Below are 24773 nucleotides of genomic sequence, written 5' to 3' on the forward strand. Positions count from 1 at the left end.
GGGAATAGCTGACAAAAACAAGTAATTGATTGTGTTATAGGTTTTTCCCATGCTAAACAATTACCCAACATGCTCACAGGCTCCAAAACAGGTTTAATCTAAACTGGAAGCTTTTAAGATAGCAATAGAAGTGGGAAGAAAAAATGTTTCAGTCATGAGTCCTTAGCTTGCCCAGCTGCTAGTCTAGGGACCCGGGGTTTAGAGTAAGGAAGGAGAAAGAGAACAAATGGGATAATTTTTTGAATAAGTTATCAAGGCTGGCAAACAGAAATGACAGGATAGCTCCCTAAATCTACACAAATATGCCATGCACAGAAAGAGATGGGGATTTGTATTATATAAGTTGACATGGCATATGGTAACATTCTTCTTAACTATTATTTCAGTAAGAAGACAAACGAGTTACCAATATTTGACTAGTAAAGCAGCAAAGATATCTTGGCTATGAATATGTTGAATACATAGTGCCACCTCTCATCCACACAGTCATAACTTTTAAAAAGTGTTTTGCATGTGCGCAGTAAAAGTTGTTGCGTTGCTGCTCAAAATTACTTGCTCTACTACAAATGTTACAGAAAGAAAGGTTTAGTAATTCAGTTATTCTCAACCTATGAGTCCCCCGATGTTTTTGGCCTACAACTCCCAGAAATCCCAGCCAGTTTACCAGATGTTAGGATTTCTGGAAGTTGAAGGCCAAAATTCCTGGGGATCCACAGGTTGAGAACCACTGGTCTAGGGATTACACTACCACAGAATGTATAAGGAGGTATCGGTGGCATAATTCCTCTTTCATATCAAAATCCCATTCTAATCAGTTGCCTCACACATGGGACATAGGAGCTTTTCCAAATGAATAAAAGCTTGGTGTACAAAATGTTCCTTGGATATACATCTCTGAATGTCTGAAATCAGCTCTAATTTGATTGTTGACTTTCTAGAGTGAAAATATATAGTTTGGGAAGAAGGTGACTGGGTCTCCTGGATTCAAATTTGTGATCATTGACAGAATGATCTCTCAACCCTGCAACTGGAACATGGGAGAAAATACTTCTCAGAACAGAATTAACACAAAGGCCAGGTAGAGTTTTACACCAATAATGGAAGAAAATGGCAACACAAAATTAGTCTCCAAAGTAATGTATCCCTAGATTAGGATGAACACCTTACTCAGATTGCCCAATCATCTCTCTCTAATCCCTTTTGAATACTGGAAAACAGTTTAAGAGGCCTTCAGAGAAATCTTAAGAAATATTCCAATTGGGAGAAAAGATCAGTTCCAAGAGGTATCCCAAATATAGAGCACAATATTCTCTCATCTTTCATACATGTTTTGCTAAACAAATTTACAAAAGGTGTGTGTGAATTAGAGCTCTTTCCCATCCATAGTAATCCATCTCATGTGAAAGTAGGAATCGCTGAAGTATGTCCATGTCTGTATGCTTGGTTTGCAAATGGAAAGAAAACGGATAGGTTATTAGCATCTGACTTATTTCAAAAATTGATCTAGACTCTCATGGGCCTGGACTGGCCTCAAACAGATTGCAATTTTTAGAAAAGGTGTGTTTACATTTCTGTGCGGCCTATTCGTACACCCACCTGCTCCTCTATATTCTCTATTCTTCAGACACACAAATAGTAGAATGCTTACCATACACTTTTCTATTCTGTATAACCCAGTTGAGATATTTATATTACTTGGCATTAAACAAAAGAAATATATTCCAACCTTTTACAAAGCTTCTGTATCAATGTGCCTTCACAGCCTCATGAATATGAAAAACCAAGGTAGAGTGGGGCAAGCAATCTGCTAACAAATGTTACCTTTCATGTAACAGTTAAAGCTAGTGAGAAGCCAAATATATTTAAAGCAGGCATCCAAACACAGTTTTAAGGTACACTGGATTTCTTTAGCAGTTCAGATTTTTGAGAATAAGAGGTTTTTCTTCAATGTTTACTTTAAAGACAGAAACATATCCTATTAGTTGAGCTGCTTTTTATTGTGTCAGAAGCAACTTGAGAACATACTGCAAGTCCCTTCTGGTGTGAGAGAATTTGATATCTACAGAGACATTGCCCAGGGGACGGCAGGATGTGTTACCATCTTGCTGGGAGGCTTCTCTCATGTCCCTGCAAGCTAGAGCTGACAGTGGGAGCTCACCCCATCTTGCAGATTCAAACCAGCAACCTTCAGGTCAGCAACCCAACCTTCAGGTCAGCAGTCCATTGTGCCACCATGGCTCCCAGTTGAGCTGCTTCACTATGTGAAATGCATGTGGTAACCATTATAAAGCTAAAAACATAATGGTAAAGTAATTCACATCATGAGGAGACAGGAAAGCTTGGAAAAGATCACGATGCTGGGGAAAATGGAAGGAAAAAGGAAGAGAGGCCGACCAAGGGCAAGATGGATGGATGGGATCCTTGAAGTGACTGGCTTGACCTTGAAGGAACTGGGGGCGGTGACGGCCAACAGGGAACTCTGGTGTGGACTGGTCCATGAGGTCACGAAGAGTCGGAGACAACTAAACAACTGAGCAGCAGCAAAGTAATTCACATGTAATTCTTTAAAAGAATACAAAGAAACACAAATATATACTATACCAGAGGCCCCCTGTCTAAGAAACACAGCCCAGTTAGAACAAACTAATGGTTGAAAGGAATTCTCTCTTTCCAAACCGTTCACCCAAATGATCTGAATGATTTTTCATATCAATTCTGAGTTGTGCTCCAATTGTGGAAAAACATGAGAACTGTGAGAGATAAGATTAGCAAGGTCCCATCCCATTGTGACAAAAACACACAGTGCATCACATCAATCCATCTTCCATTACCAAGACCTATAATTGTCATTTGGGGACCTCAGTCACGAACACATGTGACAAATAAATGAAAGTCAAACCCAAAACATCCAAAGCAAGTACCTGTATGAGTCCTCTGGTGCGCTTTTAAGTGTGAGCTCTTTGTATAAACCTTTCGGCATCCATTAAATTGGCATCGATGAACCCTCTTCTTGTTTTCCGGGGATGCATCGCCCCCTGCTCCTCCTTGCTCACTGTCACTGAGCACACACTTTGTGGTGTTAGTGGGTGCCACCACCCCAACCTTTACGGGGCTGAGGGCAGATCTCTTTGCCACCAGTTTCAGGGTGACTGTGCCATCAGTTACAGCAGAGACAGTTTGTGAGGTTTTTACCAGGTGACGACTGAGCTCCGGCGAGGAAGGAGGCGTCAATGAGGTCACAGCGTTGAGTTGGGCCTGGTTGACAGCAGTATGGCCCTCTGTGGAGGATCTGGTTGGCTGCAAGCTGAGGCAAGTCTCAGACAATAGCTTGTCCCGGGAGAGGATAACGTCTATGTTGGCATTTTTGCCACAAGGACTCATGTCTACCGGTAACAACAGGGGGTCCAGTCGCGGGATACCGTCTTCTGTGCCCGGAGCTGAGGGGGAATGGAGAAAACACTCCAAGTCCTCACCAAAGCTTTCTGAGATCTTCCTGGGCTCGGTCTGAAGATAGCGTTCCAACTCAAGGCATGTCTGCAGAGACAGAAGGAGGAAGAAGCCATCATTAGATGGTCAAATACAACAAGATCCCCTGCCAAAAATCTAATGAGTGAATGTGTCAGAAATCCTACTGGAGGAATAATGAAGCAAAGCCAAAATAATCATAAGGAAAGAAATGCAGTGAGACATTATCCCTACCATAAAACCGGGGCATTGTGAAATTATCCACACAATAAAAAATATGAGTGTCATTTTCTATTCTGTATCCTGGGATTTCTACATATTGAAATACCTGAATTGTAGGGAAGGAAGAAGGGGAACGCACATGCAAAAGAAAGGGCTCTTTCCAGTTGCTTAGCAACCATTGGAAAAAATCACATATCAACCCCCAAATGTTAGCAAAGTGCTCCACAATCAGTTCGGAGGCAAACCCCCAATGCAAAGCTACAGCATCTTTTATTAGCTGCCTTGGATGATTTCAGCAGACATACAAGACTACAAATATGTTAAACAAACAAATAAGTAAACATATTCTTTCCAGCCTTCCTTTCGTAGACCAGTACAACATCCGTCTGGGAACTGAAGCATGACTGCAGAAGTGAAGAATTGTATTTCTTAGGCCTGTAGGGAAAGCCATTTACAGTCAGGCTGAGACAGAAGTCAAGACAAAACACTGACCCATAACTGTATGGAACTCAGCTTTTTAAAATAGAAGACACAACACCAAAAAAGAGTCTGGACACATTTAAGATGGAGTAAAGATGGTGCTATTTAATCCTTTCCCCTCTGCTGATTTTCCTATACAAAATGGCTTTCCCCATATGAAATTTCCAGGCACCGGGAGGTGTGTGTGTGGGGGGGGGGGGGGGGAAGGGCTACTACATCACTGGAATGACAAAAAAGACTTTCGCATGAATGTAGTACAGCTTCCAAATGCAAACTATCATGTTTCCCCAAATATAAATCACTGACATTTATTTTTCTTCAAGAAGACACACATTATGATTTCTGGGAGTTGAAGGCCAAAAACATCTGGGGACCCCAGGTTGAGAACCACTGCCTATGCCTCAGCTTGCAGCACACATGGATCTACCGGGGCCTGACAGGGGAGGACAACCTTGTGCGCTGCATAGCCACGCCTATCACTATGTCTTATTTTTGGGGAATGGCTTATATTGCGCACCTGCTTAGAAATCCTACTACGGCTTATTTTATGGGAATGTTATTTTCGGGGAAACAGGGCAAAACCCCACACCACTGCCCTGCAACCCACAGAGCCTTACTCTTTCCCATCTGCATAACTACATGTACATACATATGCCTATATAGTACACTAGCTGTGCCCGGCCACGCATTGCTGTGGCAAAGTATGGTGGTATGGGAAATAAAGTATTGAGAAATTGGTGGTAGTTAAGGTAGAGATAATCCAGTGCAAAGCAGATAATATAAGATTACAGATGGGTTATATAGCTGTGTGGAAGGGCCTTGAGTCTACACTGCCATATAATCCAGTGCAAATTAGATAATCTGTGGAAGAGGCCTAAGTGAGGCCTAAGTCTGCCTGTCCCCTGGGCTGAGTTGGTTGCTAGGAGACCAAGTGGGCAGAGATTAGCCCTCTAACTGGCAGCAATTGGATAAAAACAATTATTCCTTTCCCTTTAATTAGGACTTTATTTTTCTTTTCTTTTTGTTGTATCAACCTAGAGGCGTGGATGATGGGTTGTGTTGTCAAATTTCGAGGTTGGGGAGCCTGTAGTTTTGTTGTTTTGCCGGTCGCCGTGATGCCATCACTCATTTATATATATAGATAAGCAGGGCATTTTAATTCCCATTTTGCTGGGCCTGAGATATTACTGGCCAAGTCAAATGTCAAGAGTCAGCAGAACCGCCAGGTTTGGCTAGTTAGACTGCATTCATATTTAGTTCATCTAAAAGGTGCCTGGGCATCAGTGCTTAAAGTCGCCTGACTTCCATTTTAGGCAAACTTTATGCTTTATGGAGTTGTGAAATGAATTCCTGGCCAGAGAAAGATGTATTAATGCAAGGCCAGCTGAGCACGCAGGCTCTTTAAAGCCTCGTGGCCCATCCATTTACACTAGTCAGCTTTTTAGCTATTTTAGAAACTGGAACCAATGCAGATTGCTAAGGAAATGCAGCAAGACGACCAGGTTTGTTATAATAAAATAGCCAGTGGATGGATACCCAGGAAGCAGAGTCCAGACTCACGTATTCTCTTCCTCATACTGAAATATTCACCTTCTTTTGATGTAGCCCACAGAGTAGAAAACATGAGGCTTACTCCAAAAATATACAGCACATGATCTATATGTTATAAATGAAAAAGAGACAGATACAGAGAAAGAGCGACTGCCAGTCACATGCAATCTTCACTGCCTGAACATTAAAATGCTGTGTTCAGCCTTCTAACTTCCTGCAGAGCGGACAAGGGGGAGTTGTCCCTTTAAGGCACTACTCCTCTTATGATGGCCATAGTTGTCCTGACAGTCTTTCAGCCTTGTCATTAATTTCCCATAAAGCAGAGTTTCTCCGTAAGCCCCCTTTCAGGCAAGGCCTGATGCTTCAGAAACCTGTAATTATTCTTGGATCCCACCCCCTGCGGTCCTTGCACCTGTGTCAGTTCAAGATACCAGCTGGTCAAGCCTTGCCTTCTGCCTCTGAAATACAAAACCACCTCATCAAATCGCCCCATCGCCCCTTAAAAAATAAAAAAGGGAACTGCCAGTGAGGTGGGTGGAAATGCGCAAAATATTGAAAAAAAGCAGTTTGAGGAAAAGATTCGGCCTTCCAAAACAACAACTACAAAAAAAAAAACCCAGTTTGACAAGGCTTCAATCTAAACAGCAGGGGTGAGTGACACAGCGGCTGAACACTACATGTGGCTCTGAAATCACCTCCGATAGCTGAGGGCAACTGTCAGCATTCAGATGATAGTTGTTCATTCGGTTTTTAAAAGGTTATATATCTTTGGAAAACACTGCAGCAACCAGAATGCTAATCAGTTTGCACCATTTTGAGTGCCATAGTTTCAAAGTCAATATATTTCTCGGTGCCATCTTGAGTCTTTCCAAATTTGGGAAGAATCACAGAACTGGTGGTGATCCAGCACTCACCTACTACTGAGTATACCCCATGAGACAAAGCAAGGATCAATTGTGAGTTTGTACTGTTAGAACATTAGAGATGAAGCACAATATGTCTGGTGTTTCTTCAAAGCCATACATCAATTATATGCAGCCAAACATGCAAATTACTTCTATGCGGATTTCCCCAGCATTGCCCTTCGTGCCCTTTCCTTTGCCTGTGCCTTTAGGGAAGTGTGATGGATAAAACATTTTCAGAACAAACCATCAGAGAGTTACTAGTACTATTGTCCTCCTCTGAACCCAAATTCATGTCCTGTCTGCTATTTCCTATGCAACAGGTTGATGCTTTTTCATGCATTATGGGCAAACGTGCTTCACATGCCAGTTTGCTTCTTTGGAAAAGACAGCATGATAAATACCTTACATAACTTTTCTTCCTCTCACTTTGGCATCACCAGTAAAATAAGGATCTGGCTGCTGAGACTGTGTTATAGAACAAATGTATTGGAATCCACCTCCACATAAACCACTGGAAGGAAACACTGCTTTCTGGCCTTTTTACTTCTATTATTCCTAGATAAGATACTTGGAAACTTGTTTATCCATTACACTCCTGGTTTTAAGATGAAATCTTCTGAAACCAAATCAACCTTATTTATAGAAGGGGGTTTCTGTATCATTAGTTTTGTCATTGAGTGCTTCATATTATTAAAAATGTCCTAATTCCTAGTGGAGTTTTAGGGTGTGCCTACACTGTAGAATTAGTGCAGATTAACACCATTTTAACTGCTATGGCTCAATGCTCTGGAATTCTGGCATTTGTAGTTTGGGGAGGCATCAACACTCTTTGATAGAGAAGGCCACGTAATACTACAACTACCATGATTCCATAGAATTGAACAATGGCAATTAAATTGGTGTTACACAGCATTAATTTTAGATGCACCCTTAGTCTACATCAGTGGTTCTCAACCTGTGGTTCCCCAAATGTTTTGGCCTTCAACTCCCAGAAATCCTAACAGCTGGTAAACTGGCTGGGATTTCTGGGAGTTGTAGACCAAAACACCTGGGGACTCACAGGTTGAGAACCACTGGGCTAGATACTATCAGTTCTTTACATCACTACCAAGTAGAAGAGCAAACAAAGCAACCTAGCAAAATACCAGTTTTGCATAAGAGTATGGCTCAGCAGAAGCTAAGGAAGACCCAGACTGTACTGTCATGACTAATACTGAACAAAAGACAACTGAAGATAAATGTTGCAGGGCAGTGACTACAAGATGAAGGGAAACTGATACATATTATTAATTGCCACACTTACTGTCTGAAGTGGTAGACAGAGTCTGAGGAGGAATTTGGCCCCTTCAGGTGAACTGAGAAATAGACACCTGAATTTCCAAGTTTAGGAACAACAAATGGAAAGCGGAGATCTGTCTCTCTGGAACGTGCATTATAACAGTCACATAATTTACACTTTCTTGGGGTTTGAAGCAGAGCACCTTAAAAGGGAAGAGGAGAAGGAATGGCAGAATCCCGGATTTGGAAGAAAGTTCAAAGGATATACAAATGCGAGCCTTTGCCAATTTAGGAAATTCACTACTAGGTGCAGCTATTACTGTATGTAATGTTGAAGTCTAGAACTTGTGGCTGGGGGAGTTCCTGAGCGCTTTCCCTTAAGATTGCATAGGTATATTTTGTGTACAGAGTCATCTTCAACCAAGTGTCAAATCTTTTATATATCAAGACCTTTTAAGTGTACTTCAATGGAGGAATCATACTACAAGGGCTATCCAGAAAGTACATTATGTTTTGGAATTAAAAATGAACAAAGTATAGGAGAAAACATTTACCATATGAAGTTGAAAGCCACACCCAAAAACCACATCTCATGTAGTCGCCATTCAAATCTAGGCACTTATCATAGCGATAAATGAGCTCCCAGTTGAGTTAAGCCCCACTTCCCCAGGCAAGTGAACAAAGGGTGTGACTATTACACAGGAAAGAGCACAATACCAATTTAGACTTCCTCAAAATGGGGTGAAATCATTATGTGATGATGACTATTAGGCAATGAAATATAGATATATCTTTACCTATAGGGGTCAAATCTCCCCAAAGAACCAAATCCTGCCTTATCTTGAAAGTAAAGCAGGATCAATACTTGGATATGAGACCTCAATGCCAGGTGCAATGAACTATATTTCAGAGGATGGAACTGGCAAAAGCACCTCTGAGTAGTCTTGTCTAAGATAACCCTGTGAAATTCACAGGGTTGCAATAAGTCAACAGGCAATTTGAAGGCATATACACACATATCTGGACTTAATGAAAGATGACCCAATCATGTCTTCCACCAGAATATCTCAAAGCCAATGTGCAATCACTTTCCATTTTCACTTTTTATTATCCCACTCTATACCAACACTGTGTGTCTACTGAACATACATAAACCCTCAAGGACTGATTACACTATGTAACACAATTTTAGTTCCTGATTTATAAATGTCATTTCCTAATTGGTTCTATCATAAAAACATGGGAAAGTTTATTAAACTACAAACTCTTTGTTTCTGCAGGACATCCTGCAGCACATTTTGCTATAGTTTTTCAATGACTATCTCATAAGAGCCTCAATCAATTCAACACAGTTTGTGGCAGCCACAAAAATGAAGTAGTATAATAACTACCTTCAAAGTAAGTACCACACATTTAAACAGGAATAACATTTTCAAATAAGGAACGGGGGGGGGGGGGGGGGGGGTTCCAAATTTTGTTACATGGTGATCAGAAAAGATTAAAGTTTTTTTGTATTTTGCAAACCCTGAGGTTTGATTTACCATTTTTTCTCAGCATGATTATTTTGACTGCAGTCACACTGGCATTCAACCACCTCAGTTCACTTTTAAAAGGAATTATGACAATGGTTCACAATCAACAAAATAACAACAAATGGGGAAGGGGGAGCTGGTAGCACCATTCAGACTTTGCTGCTGTTAACTGCCATCAAATCAATTTCAACTAATGGCAATTCTATCAACTGGATACCTCCAAGTCTCCCTCTCGTCATCAGCCCTGCTCAGACGTTGCACATTCACAGCCATGGCTTTCTTGATAGAGTCCATCCATCTAATACTGCCCTCTATTTCACTAAGATTATTTTCTTTTCTAATGAGTCATGTCTTCTCATATGTCCAATATACAAAAGTCTTAGTTTAATCATCTTGATTTCTAGGGAGATTCAGTATTTCATTAAGAACCATTTATTTGTCCTTTTGGCAGTGCACTATACCTGCAGAACTCTTCACCAGCACCGAGTTTCAAATGAGTTTATTTTCTTCCTATAAGCTTTCTTCACTGTTCACCATTTTACATAAAATGGTATATTTTAGAGTGAGTTTTAATGAATTTCCATTTTCATTTTCATGGACTGAAATCCACAAAAGTTCACAGTAAAATAAACCAGTCAGTCCTACAGGTCATGCTAAGCTCCTTTTTCTCTTTTCTCCCTTTTCCCTTTTCTGGTGTAACAAACTAACACGGTAGTCTCGTTGAAAACATGATCAACATGAATAACTCATGAGAAAAGGCAATCCTCAGATCATACATCTGGCTTTTGTTTCTGGTGCATTTCACAGGATGACTCAAATAAATATTGAAACTAGGCCACTCAGAAAGCACTTTTAAATATCGCTTATTGAACCCTGTAAGTTCTGGAAGGAAAGAAAGACATATTCCAGATAAATCTATTGCATCCAGAAGACTACAGTAACACTGGGCCCATCTTAAATGTACATTTATCAAAGAGCAAGGGTTTGCTGTGGTTTCGTGCTAAGCATACAAGCCTGAGAAATGGACACAATGACACACTACGGTACATTTTCACTGTACTCTTAAAATCACCCTGGCTCTACACTTAATACAGGGGTGAGAAGCAACTGCAAAGGAGGCTGGAGCTAACTGCCTCACACCCAATACCTGCCTAATAGGCTGCATATATATATTTAAGTGATGCAACTTTATTTCTAACCACAATTGTAGTCACGTTTTCAGCAATGTATCCCCATGTAAGCGAAATGTTACATTCACAGGTGGTTTGTGGATCTTTGGGGTAGTTTCTGTCCAAATCTTTGCCCTCTATCCATATAATGTGTATTATAGTCTCATATAACATATTTACTCAAATCTAATGCTCCCCTTTTTTTCTAATATACCTTCCCAAAATTTGGATGCCCATTCGTTCTGCAGAATATAGGAATTTTAGTGCTATGCCAAAGCAAAAGGGGAAGCTGCTTTAGGAGTATCTGAAGCTCCTATCTGAAGGACGTCATCTTTAATTTAATTGCCATGGCTCAATGCTATGCATTCCTGGGATTTGTAGTTTGGTGAGGCATCGGTATTACATGGCAGCCCCCATAGCATTGAGCCAAGGCAGTTAAAGTGGATTCAAATGAACCCCAGGTTTCTTTAACATTAGTGAAAGCTTTGGTGTTCTAACACTTTTGGTTTTTAAGAAGGAATTCTATACAGTCAGCCACTGTAATGCACACTTCTTTTGGCCAAATTACAAAAGAGTGCACTTTTTCCCACTGCGCATTACATTTGCCAGCAAATTTTTTGTTTTGTTTCGGGGCTTTGAAAATTGAGGTGCACATTAGATTCGATGGCACATTAGATTCGAATTATTTATTTATTTATTTATTTATTATTTCCAGTATTTATATCCCACCCTTCTCACCCGAAGGGACTCAGGGCGGCGTACAATAATGGCAACAATTCGATGCCTATACACAGTTAAAACACACAGTATATAAAACAGTTTAAAATCATAAATACAATATAAAATATAAAATATAAAAGTTTTAAACAAAAGGTTAGATCCATTCACCCAGAAGCCTTGTGTTATAGCCAAAATCAGTCCATAAATATAGGTACATGGTCTCATATATGTAAATTTTTTTATAAATACACTTCAATGTTGTTTATTTCACTGTTTATAATTTGATCTGTTTTTTATGTTCTGTTGGTACTGAATGTTTGCCAGTTTTTTTGTTTTAAACCACACTGAGTCCCCTTGGGGAGATAGGGTGGGATAAAATAAAGTTGTTGTTGTTGTTGTTATATATGTATAAATATAACGTAATGTAACATATATGAAAAAAGATTTCCTACACTCTGGTACATTCCACCACATAACAAAACTCTCCTTGGTGTCTCCATGTGCAGGGAGACCTAACAGGGTCTTTTAATGATGGTCCCACAGCCATGTGCTTTATATAATCATTGTGTCAATTACGTAAAAATCTCAGATGGCAAACTTTGATGAAATCTTTTAAGAAGCAGTACAAAAATTGCTTTCAATATCTGTAAGAGATGGCCAGTGGCAGAAGGAGGTGGTGGTCCACTTTGCTGAGAGGTGTGGGGAATCCAGTGGCCAATGCCTCTCAATGCCAACCTTGCTGGGAGAGTAATCACGTGGGGGGAAGCATGAAGCATGCATGGTGCGCGCAGCTGCCCCCCATAGATTGGGCAACACGGGAAACCTCCCGTGTTGCCAGGGTGGAGGCAGCAACGGCATGCTAGTTCCGGCCCACTACACCCATGGAGTTGACACGATGTATTGGATGAGAGCACGCCAACTCCGTGGAGTGAATGGGGCTAGATTGGCATTTTCTGCTGAATCTAGTCCCGTATGATAAGGTCATAAGACAAGAGAGACCACAGGAACACATAGGAGTATAATAAAAGGCCCTAGGAATCAGAACTTGTAATATTATCACCTCTATTGCAGCATCTTGATGTTTTTATTAATGCTCTGGGTGCTAAGACAGGCAATTATAAATTAATCTTAGCTTTTATTTTTTTTTTAAATAGAAAGAAAGAGATGCCATATTCTAGCTCTTGAGGTTAGGGGATACAAAATACAATTCCCCAAAGTCTGGAGAGTAAGGAAGCAATTAAAAAGAATACAAAATTCCTATAAAAAGAATGCTTTTTACACACAAATACACTTCTACAGCAGGACAATTGGAAAATTAAAAGTGAGAGGAGGGAGAGGATGGGAAGGTATAGGAAGGTATAGGATGGGAAGATATAGGATGCAAAAAGAAACCGGTGAACTCAACATTTATTCTTCGCATCCTAGAGCTCAATCCCAATGAGAAAATACTCCTCAAACTGATTGCAGTTGTCTGGAAAGCAGGACTTGGGAATAAATTAAAGAGGGCTAATTTGATTTCTTTTTTATCAAATGATGGGTATTCTCCAAGTATGATGACACAGTGACATAGTAGGAAACAGAATCACCAGAAGCAAAATCTCTAATGCAGATATGATATGATCAAATTTAGACTGCGTAGTTGCAGTGAACCCAACTGCTTGTGTATAATATACTCATATCAATAGGTTTATTTACAATACAGGTAGCTTTGTTTAAACCACACCTATGTACTTCAGCTGAGTTGAGTGGGAAAATATAAATGAGAACATATTGTCCGTGGTTTTGTCCTTTTTCATTATGTCACATTACAGTCATGTTATGCGTATCTGGAACACTTTCTGTCAGAGAAAATGAGCAACTTACTCATGCTGCATGAAGTCCAATGTGGCAAACATATTGTAAACACATTTAGCATATGAAAAATAAAGTGCCATGAATCAAGAATTTTGAAATATCAATACAGTATAGGAGATCTAATGGTTGGCATCAATCGTATCATATACTGTAGATCAGGCTTTCTGCGGGAAATGTTCTACATTACACGCAGTGCTTTCAAACAACTGTACGCAATTATACCACCATGATTCCACTTTAATGGCCATGGCAACATCCTACAGAATCCTGGGATTTGTAGTTTCCTGCAGTAGTAAGAATCCTCAGGAAAGGACTTCTTTAGTGCTTCTGATCAAACTACAATCCCCAGCATGCCATAAGATGAAAGCCATGGAAGTGGAATCACAGTGCTATAATTATGTAGTGTGAAATGAAGTGAAAATGAATGCTGGATGAGCCTTCGTCAGAAATGAAGCTGAAAGGATGGGACTGCATGCATTTTCACCTCGTTTTCACACATGGGGATTGTGGAGAAAGTCAACATATTCTCCTTTGCCCCAATGGTAGACACTCATTTTGTTTATTAATGCACAAACAACATCTTCCTTCCTTGCTTCCTTCCACCCATAAAGAGTTATCTCTTTTCACTTCTTAATGTTAACAGATATTCTTGCAGGCACACTTAAATGTCTGATCCCAAACCTTCTAAAATCATGAATGAAACCAAAGGCTTAGTGTAGAAGACAGTTAAAAACATGTTACCATATCCACATTTACACAAAGTTGATTCGCTTCTTTGAACCCCTGTAAAAAGAAAATCTATTTCTGATGTCACATCTGTCAAGAAAAGAGGCTGGCAAAATACATTGATAGAGAAAAGCCTCATTCGCCCCATTGTATAATTAATTTTTTTACTAGATCGCCTTCTGTTTTCTCAGTGGCAGTCGCTTGTGTTTTAATGGCATCCTCTGCTCCCATTTAGCCTGGGTTTCAATTGTTTTTGCAGCAGCACCATTCAAATGGAACACAACAGGAAATCCCTGCCCTTTATAACATCAAAGTCCAGTAATTATGTCCCAAGTGTGGTGTGTCTATTGCACTTGATGCCATTTTATTATGGCTCACAGTTTGTTCTCAGTTGAGACAGAGGAGCTTTTGAACCATCAGGGAAATTAAAGGGAGAGACCCACTTTTCCTTCCCTTCCACATTCCTTACAGCTTAGGTCTCTGAGCCTGAAGACAGTTTATTTTTCTATTTCCATTTGTCCTTCACACAACCTTGTGTTTATCAACAATAGCTAATGGAGCGTAGCATATTTGTATTATCACTAATTTTAAGAAATAGCAGAATAGTCAGCGTCAATGAGGAAAAAGAAATAGGTTATGGCCATGTTAATGTTAAGACCGGACAGGGTATAAGCCCCATGAAGCCTCTTATTCAGGGGAAAGGGGGTGAATTGCCTATTTCAGAAGAATTCAGAAGTGTTAATTTACTTGTTAACAAGTTGTATGTATGTATGTATGTATGTATGTACATACACACACAGGAGCCCCCCGTGGCGCAGTGGATTAAACCGCTGAGCTGTTGAACTTGCTGACTGAAAGGTTGGGGGTTTGAATCTGGGGAGCGGAGTGAGCTCCCGCTGTTAGCCCCAGCTTCTGCCAACCTAGCAGTTCGAAAACATGCAAATGTGAGTAGATCAACAGATGAAGCTCCGGCAGGAAGGTAACGCACTTTATGCAGTCATGCCAGACACATGACCTTGGAGGTGTCTACAGACAACGTAGGCTCTTCAGCCTAGAAAATGAGATGAGTACGATCCCCCAGAGTCGGAAAAGACTGGACTTAATGTCAGGGGAAAACCTTTACCTTACATACATACACAAAATACAAATCTGACATTTCCCCAAAACAAAAATTCCCAGCCCTGGGTTTTGGCACATTTGACCAAAACTGATGTATAAAATTCATGACTGTTGTTATAGCTGGGCTATACATCACCTTCAACTGTTAGGGGAGACTCAAATTCACTTAGAATTAAAGCATCCACTATTTTATATCAGCAGAATATAGTCGATGTCAGGAAGTATATCTTCAGAATCATGTGCATTTCACATGCAAAAATCAGGATATTTTCACACTTTTGATGGCAAATGTGTTTACAATATATACACCAAATGGGACATCAGAAGCATGAGCAAATTATTGAAACTTTCTTACACAAGCTATAACATGATTGCAACAGAGGACACTGTAAACAAGCGGAATTAGGAGGACTGCGTTAGTAAGGCCTTACCCAATACCCAGTCCCAAGTTTCAGTGCATGTTCACAATTTTAAAATGAAGGGTTTCTTCAGCTGATGTCGAGCTACTCATCATCCATCATTCACCCAAACCCCAAATACACTGAATGGCAAAAAGCCCCCAAATCTCAGAAGCCAATCAGATCCACTCTTCCGGAATGCCTTGGAGAGGGACAATTATCTCATATCAAAAGAAGAATGTACAAATTGAGCAAATGTGTACACAGTATTCAAAATCCAAGACTGTCCAGTTGGGTGGCGAGATAGTGACACCTTTACTTTCTGATGATTCAGTATAAAAACACTTTGTTTCATGTATAAAGTTATTATTAAAATTGTATAACATAACCTTTAGGCAATGTATAGACGGTGTTTATGAAACATAAATGAATATCATGTTTAGACTTGGGTTCCATATCCAATATATCTCATTATGTACATATATGCAAGTACAAGCATTCCAAAATCTGGAAAAAGAATCCAAAACCCAAAACACTTCTGCTTCCAAGCATTTGGGATAAAGGCGAATCAACCTGTATAAGTGTATACTATTCGGTTAATACTATCTGGGCACTAACTCTTCATATGTATATGAACCCATGGGTATAGTCTCCTATTTATTCAAAAGTTTCAAATGGAAGGACTCTGTAAATTTCACTTCAATATCAAGCATCTTGAACTCTGAGGATTACCTGGGAAGGAATCCCACTGGAGCATTGAGGCACACCAAAATACCTGGGAGTTACTCTGGACTGTGCTCTGACTTATAAGAAGCAGTGCTTGAATGTCATGAAAAAAGTGGGTGCTAGAAATAATATCAATGGAAGCTGACTGGCACAACCTGGGGATCACAACTAGACACAGTGAAGACATCTGCCCTTGCACTTTGCTACTGTGCTGCTGAATACGCATACCCAGTGTGGACTACATCTTACCTTCTTAAAACAATGGACGTGGCTCTTAATGAGACATGTCGTATTATCACAGGATGTCTATGCCCTACACCAGGGGTCCTCAAACTTTTAAAGCAGAGGGCCAGTCCACAATCCTTCAGACTGTGGTGGGGCCGAATTATCATTTGAAAAAAAATGAACAAATTCCTGTGCACACTGCACATGTCTTATTTGTAGTGCAAAACAACAACAACAATGAAATAACTATACAATATTTAAAAATAAAAACAATTGTAACCAACATAAACCTATCAGGATTTCAATGGGAAGTGTGGGCCTACTTCTGGCCAATGAGATAGCCAAGTTAATTAGGATTGTTGTTGTTGTTGTGTGCCTTCAAGTTATTTCAGACTTTGGGCAGCCTAAGTCTAAAATTATTTATTTATTCATTTACTATATTTATTTGTTACTTTTATATCCTGCCCTCCTCACCCTGAAGGGGACTCAGAGCAGCTGTATGTACATACAATATATTATATTATTAGCATAGCACAATATTAGCATTATATATTACTACATTGAACTATACCACTATACTGTAATATTATATGTAATATATAACATATAATTAATATTATTATATGGTATTATTATTAGTATTATATTGTCTAACATTATAATATTATTATCAATATTATATGTATATACAATATATTATATTATTAAAAATGATATAAAAATATTATATTATAAAACTGAGGGCAGGGGCCAGGTAAATGACCTTGGAGGGCCGCATCCGGCCCCCGGGCCTTAGTTTGGGGACCCCTGCCCTACACTGCTGGAGAAATTATTCTGTTTAGCAGGTATTGCACCACCTGACATCCGTTGGGAAGTAGCAGCCTGCAATGAAAGGACATGGCATTGACATCTCCAACCCATCCTCTGTTTGGATATCAGCCAGCATGCCAATGCCTTATATCAAGAAACAGCTTCCTAAGCTCTACAGAGATACTCGCAGAAACACCTCAGCAAGCGAGAATCCAAAAGTGGCAGGTTAAAAACCGGAACCTCAATCCGTGGCTGAAACTGGATTAGAAACTTCCCGCTGGGCACCCTGAAGACTGGGCGACTTGGAAGGAAGTAAACGGGGCTATGAAGTAGAGTCCATGACATGTGAGTGTGGAGAAGAGCAAACCACAGACCACTTACTACAATGCAGTCTGAGCACTGCCACTTGCACAAGGGAGGACCTTCTCACAGTGACACTAGAGGCACTCCAGGTGGCCAGCTTCTGATTAAAGGAAATCTAGTATACTGCCAAGTTGTAACTTTGTGTTTTTGAATACATTATAACTATATCCTCAGTTCGCTTTTAACACAATAAATAAATAAATAAACTTCAATATGAACATTAATAGGGGGCAAATTATCCCATTGAATATATTCCTTATCATTGTTATTGAGGAATGTGAAAAAAATAAACCTGTAATTTATGTATTACCAGAGTGATGAGACTTTGCCTCTTACATTTAGGGCCAGGCACTTGAGTACCTTGGACAGCTGCACATTAGTAGTCTCTTCAATGTAATGTATCTTCTTGGTTTTTGAAGATCCAGCACATGCAACTGTTTCAATCATTGGCAGTTTTGTTAATACAGAGAAAGGGGACATGCTGCAAATACCTAATACCAGTAGACAGACTCAACAGCTGTTGATATATCAGTCTCCCAATCAAATTGGATCCACTGAATTTGAATCCTTCATTTTTCAGTCATTTCACATTTCCCCTATACTCCCACCTCTGTACACTTCACAATGCTTTTCAAAGGAGTGGGACATCACTTTTGAGGGTCCACAAGTCATGCTCAAGTACCATAGAGCATGGTTGGGGACCCAATTAAAACTTCATTCTCAATCTACTCTTCTTATTTTGACAAGAAAAAGTATCAATCAAAGACCTAATCATTTCCCGATTAAATAAACCCAAAATAAGGAATGGTTAATACTAGATCTAGAGAGGATGCTTGGAACTTCAGGTTAAATTAGAGCTTCACCCATCATTGCAGTGCAAATGCCAGTCCATGCATCATTTATACAGAGCCCTGGAGTATCATCCTTCTAGGAAATTGTCACTTAAATGGTATAGTATACCAGATTTCAGCCAACTTTATCATTTACAGCCCACCCACCCCCAATATACTGCATCAAAAAAAATCCCATATGCCTTAACTAAATCCTTGCTTTGGGGATATTTTTGTCCCAGTCAATGTAACATTTAGACTCTGACTTATAGCACCCTGCCATAAGGTTTTCCTTGCAATATTTATTCAACAGAGATTTGTCTTTCTCTGTGGGTGAGCTAGTGTGAATTTCCCAAGGCCATACATACATGTATATGCATGGATTTGAATCCCTAGTCTACTAGAGTCCTCGTCCAGTATTCAAACGGTAAATTTAATCTGGAAAAATCTGACGCAAAGTGTCTATGCTGAGTTCTCTTTCTAAAAACCAAAACATACCCAAAGAAATCTGATGAGTGAAATCCATTTGTCCAACTGATTTTTTCTTCCCTTCTCCTCAGGAGCAAAAGCTTCTCCAGTGCATCTCCCGGTGAAAATCGTAAAATATATGACTCTTTAAGGCAGTGGTTCTTAACCTGTGGTTCTCCAGATGTGTTGGCATTCAACTCCCAGAAATCCTAACAGCTGTTAAACTGGCTGGGATTTCTGGGAGTTGTAGGCCAAAAACACCTAGGGACCCACAGGTTAACAACCACTCTAAGGTTTTGTTTTTTTTAAGTTTGACATTGCAAGCAGACAGAATTAAGTGTCCTTTTTCCCTAACAGCATGTATGGCTTTGTTGGGGAGAGGATATGCAAGGTTACATCAAAGTGTATCTAGCCTACTCCATCCCATGAATTCATTTTGATTAAAATGTGTCTGTATGAATTTAATCCATTTCTTTGTGTTTTTCAATAGAGGCTATAGTGTTTACTATAACTGTAGAAGAAACATTTCTGTTTAGAAATCCACCTTGCCCACACACGTAGACAAATAAAGAGAAAAAATGCATAAACAGCCATTCTTCTTTCTACTGTACTTCTCTGCTTTTCACTTCATGGCCAAATAGTTCATCTGAGGCAAAGGCTATAGGAAATAAATAATAGCACGACCATTTGCTCTTATGAGAAATGCCATTGATGCATCAATTATGCAGGCAGAGTACACGAAGCTTCTATTTACAACTACTCAGAGCCATTCCACACAGCCATATAACCCAGAACATCAAGGCAGAAAATCACACAATATCTGCTTTGAACTGGGTTATCTGAATCCACACTGCCATCTATTCCAGTTCAAAGCAGGTAATGTGGGATTTTATTCAGCTGTGTGGAATGGGTTTCAGACACTGTCCTTTGTAGCAATACAGGCAAAATATGTTTGAATCTACCAAGGTAAAATGAAATGAATCAACAGTCATTCTTCAGATTGGGCGCCTCTAATTATTTGGGGGTGATTTCAGCACTAGGAAAATTCACTCATATGTATGAAGTGTTATTGGCTGTATCTTTTTTTTTAAGTGCAGCATTTTAAAAAAGCTTATAAATATTCATTTCCTTGTTTATCTGATGCCAGGAAGCAAAATCTCAATGCACCTAAGCCGGAAAGTCTGAAAAATACTGTATTTTAGGCAATAAATGAATTAAAAAATAGAAAAAGAAGGAGAGCATCTCACTATGGACAGAGAGTTGGTAATATCTGTGTATCTAAATACATTTTTTTTTAAAATCAGAGCGATTAATGTCTACTCAATATACTGGAATTGGCTTTTACTGCATGTTCTACCACTTCCAATAATTGGGAATTGGTCCAAATGGTTCAGCAGGGGTTTATGCAGCTGATGTTTAGGATGCATTAGGAATATTTAGCTGTCTTTTGTAAACTTTTCTAAGCTGCCTGGAGTTTCACAACTGGGGAAACGTAAGAAAGAAATAAAAATGACAAAAACAGCACAAAATCGCAACAGCTCCAGCATTAAAGACTTGTATCTTTTGCCTTTTGTTTTCCCACCCCCAAATTATTTACAACTTGCATAAATAGGAAAAAGTAATGTCAGACCAGAACCTAAGGGAACTGAGGCTGAAACAGGCAGAATGAAATCCCAAAGGTTTATCTTCATCTCCCATCCGCCCACCTCCACTGCAACACTTCTGAGAGATCTTTCAGGCAGAGTCATGACCAGAAGCTCTAAAATGAAGCATTTGAATGCTCTCTTGCAGAGTATCTTGCTATTGTTGTTTTGCTCGCCTTAAAAAAAGCTTCTCTTGTTCCCATCAGGGTGTGTTTACCCACATTCCAGCAGCAGAAATGTGTTTGCTAACTGCCTCCTTGGGGAGCTTCTCAAGGGCAGAGAGTCATGTGTGAACCTGAATGCTCTACTCCAAACCAGTTGGGATGTACACAAGCAGCATGTTGCAGAGAACAGTAATACTTCAAAATGCAGCCAGGAGAACAAAGCCACGTGCCTTTCTACATGTCTGGAGGAACAGGAAACAAAACACTCAAAAGCAGGGAGCCTAAGGGACAGAAAATGACAGGACGATTTTTTTTTCATGTCAGGAGCGACTTGAGAAACTGCAAGTCGCTTCTGGTGTGAGAGAATTGCCCCTCTGCAAGGACGTTGTTCAGGAGATCCCTGGATGTTTGATGTTTTACCATCCTTGTGGGAGGCTTCTCTCATATCCCCACATGGGGAGCTGGAGCTGACAGAAGAAGCTCACCCACTCTGCCCGAATTCGAACCACCGACATATCAGTCAGCAGTCCTGCTGGCACAAGGGTTTAACCCATTGTGGCACCGAGGATTCCTGACAGGACAATGAGATACCCATACAATCAGACCATACGTTCTAATGCAGGGGTTCTCAAACTTTTTAGACTGAGAACCGGTTCATGGTCATTCAGTTTTTAGGGGTCTGGACTATAGTTTGGGGAAAAAATGAATTCCTATGCACACTGCACATATCTCATTTCTATTGCAAAAAAAATATATATGAAAGAGCAATACAATATGTAAAATGAGGAACAATTTTAACCAACACAATATTTCAATGGGAAGTGTGGGCCTGTTTTTGGCTGATGAGATAGTTAGGTTAATTAGGATTATTATTGTTATTGTGGGCCATCAAGTAGTTTCAGACTGAAGGTGACTAAGTCTACAGTTTAGGGCAGGGGGCGGGTAAATTACCTTGGAGGGTCACATCTGGCCTGCGGGCCTTAGTTTGGGGACCCCTGGTCTAAGGCAACTTATCTTTTTAAAAAGATAGATGCAAAGTACATTTCAAAATCACACAATGTTTGAAGCAGAAACAAATACCCAGCCTCAGAAAGCCTGCCTCAAAAAAAAAATCAATATAGGCTCTGCTGAATAGAAGAGGAAGAAGTAAAAGAGATTAATGTTCCCCCCTCTATCCCGAAATCTGCTAAGAATTTGCCTGAGGATGGTTCAGGGGAGAAAACCTTTTTTTATAGGGACGATTATATCAGATATTTCCCCACACACCAGGGAGTTCTGGGTAGAGAGAACCGAAGTTATACAAGTCAAAAGGCATATGCCAAATTCATAAAAATTCACAAAGTTGATATAAGCAAGCTGAAGTTTAGTTACACATGAACACTTGAAAGGCTGAAGCTTTGTGAGGAGCATAAAAAGCAGACACCTTCAAACGAGCAGAAATAGGATCCCTTCCAGGAAAACATATTCGGCAAAACAAAAGTTTAACAACTGAAATTACCACACTGTGCAGTTCCTAAGACACTATGCAGCACCAAAAGGGAAATTTAGTAATAACCCAGACAATTTTGCTCATCATCAGTGATATCCAAGGTTATTTTGTGGTAGTTTCTTCAGAATCTTTATTCTGCACCAGCAATCTTTGTTTACACTGCATGCTCTGTTCCTGCTCATTATTTCAATCTCTATTGTTGATTCAATTGGAAAATGAAAGATTGGACCTACCCCTGGTTTCAGTGCTAATAAGCCTGAAAAAAAATCCTTGCACAACCAAGAATTTTAAAAGAAAATACTCTGACATGTATTTGTTGCCCCAAAAAATAATATTTGTGGGATGTAGTTATTAGGCATCACCAAGACTTTTTTCATGGCAGGTGCTTTTCCAAAATGTTTAGTCAGAGAGCAGAAACAAAATACCCGATAAACATTCAGATTTATGAGAAAGGGCTACTGAAGTCAGAAAAGCTCCATCAGTTTATGCCATTTTGAGCATCTGGCCCCATAAAAACCATGCAATCGAACATTTGTAGATTCAGCAACTGAATCAAAGCTGTTCACCAGAGGGTCTGAGATCTCTTATTACAAGCTCTGCCACACACTATTAGTGCAAGACCATAAAGCAAGGTTACCTTTTGCCAGCCTGCCTCCCACCTTGCCAATATTTCTCTGATTATCAGAAATATACCTCTAAAAAGCTAAGTAATGGGTGATCAGAAATAGGGGTTGAAAGAGCATTCCTAGCTCCTACAAGATGAATGGAGAACAATAATCCTTAAAAGTACAGTAAATCTTCACTGCCGTGCAAAAAAGGTCTGTTAACTATTAAATGCTCCCAGGTGATAAGATGCCAGGAAAAGGAGCAAAACATTCATAGGGCTACAGAGAAAAAGAGAATCTCCATAGTCACTAGATCCCCTTCGGCACATATATCAAACTCAAGGCCTGCAGGCCGAATCCAGCTTGCCATGTCATTTTATGTCTTCCAGATGCTGGACTACAACTTCCATATTTCTCATCATTAGGCATCATAACTAGAGCTGATGGGAGTTGTGATACAATAACAGCTAAAAGGCTGCTGTTTGTTCTGTTTAGTCAGAATAGTGAGGTCTGAATTTAGATACAAGGATGGTGGATATGATGCCTGACTTTAAAATGCCCCTTAATGTTTCCCCAGCCACAGAGCCACAAGGGCTGTTGGACTGCAATTCCCATTATCCCCAGTCCACATGGCAGATAATCAAAAGAGATGGAAGTTGTCATTCAATAACACCTAGGGACCCAGATTGGATTAAAAAGAGCACTGACCACTATGTAAAAATATATAGTTGTTCCTCTGTATCCACAGATTCTCTGTCCATTGATTCAACAGCCCATAAGGTGACCATAAGTTTGATATGGCCCTCAATGAAAATGGGTTTGGCACCCATGCCGCTCAGTGTCACATGCAAAAGAGCACACAGCCAAAATTCTTTGCATTGCCATCAACAAGTTCATTAGAGGATGTGTCCTGTGAGATATTATTGGGTGACTTGTAGATTCTTGAAAAACCTTGGGGAAAATACTTCATCTATAAGACAGAGGGGGAATGTACTTCTAGTTAAAAGAAGCAAACAAACAGATAAAAACTAAGTTTGAAAATAATAAATGAATGCATATTTACTCTCTGTGTATACTGTCTGTCTTTCTGACTTAAGGTGATCCTAAAGTTACTTTATCATGGGATTTTCTTGTTGTGTGCCTTTGGTAAGTTTCTGCAATATGACTGATATGTATCCATCATGGAATGTTGTTGCCAATATTTGTTCAGAGGGGGTTTTCCTTTGTCTTCCTCTGAAGATGAGAATGTATGACTTTCCCAAAATCACCTAGTGAGTGCGCATGGCCACACAGAAATTTGACCCCTGGTCTCCAGAATCACAGTCCCAAGTGGAAACCACTAAACCATACTGGCTCTCAAACCATACTGGCTCAGCCCGGGCTGTGGCGCAGGCTGGTGAGCAGCCAGCTGCAGCCAGCTGCAACAAATCACTCTGACCAAGAGGTCATGAGTTCGAGGCCAGCTTGGAGCCTGCGTTTGTCTTTATCTTTGTTCTATGTTAAGGCATTGAATGTTTGCCTTATATGTGTAATGTGATCTGCCCTGAGTCCCCTTCGGGGTGAGAAGGGCGGAATATAAATATTGTAAATAAATAAATAAATAGTAAAGCTACTTACCAAATAATCAAAATAGTTGAAACTGAGTCTGGACATTTTTTTAAAAAACAACAAATCTGTTGTTAGAATATCAGTGCAACCTGCATAAAATATGTCCGTATCTGAGCAGACCAAATATACAACTTTTGTTGAAAATATATGTGTATGTGTATGTGTGTGTGTGTGTATGTGTTATCTTCTTCAACACAGTAGCCATGAACAAGGGTTTTGACTGAAGAAATCACTTAAAATCTAACAATGTAAAATGCTGGTCCAAACAACTAAGGGCATGCACATCATCATCATTTATTGCTAGCCCACCTATCTTATAGCTTGAAATAGGGCACAACAGAGTTAAAATACATAATCGTTATAAAATACATTCAATAAAATGCATTTGTTAAAATATATTTCCATAAAAGACAAACATTAAAT

At 39.8% G+C, this 24773-nt stretch overlaps 1 protein-coding gene across 1 annotated transcript in view; it reads right to left on the bottom strand.

The window, feature by feature from the left end:
- klf7 (KLF transcription factor 7) overlaps positions 1–24773 on the bottom strand; it is a 96268-nt gene that overhangs the window by 41923 nt on the left and 29572 nt on the right. The window contains exon 2 of the mRNA XM_062962518.1: positions 2922–3534. Coding sequence (XP_062818588.1) covers positions 2922–3534 — 613 coding nt within the window. The remainder of the gene's footprint in view (positions 1–2921; positions 3535–24773) is intronic.

The sequence above is a fragment of the Anolis carolinensis genome, chromosome 1 (assembly GCF_035594765.1).
Source record: "Anolis carolinensis isolate JA03-04 chromosome 1, rAnoCar3.1.pri, whole genome shotgun sequence".
In the NCBI taxonomy this organism is placed as follows: Eukaryota; Metazoa; Chordata; class Lepidosauria; order Squamata; family Dactyloidae; genus Anolis; species Anolis carolinensis.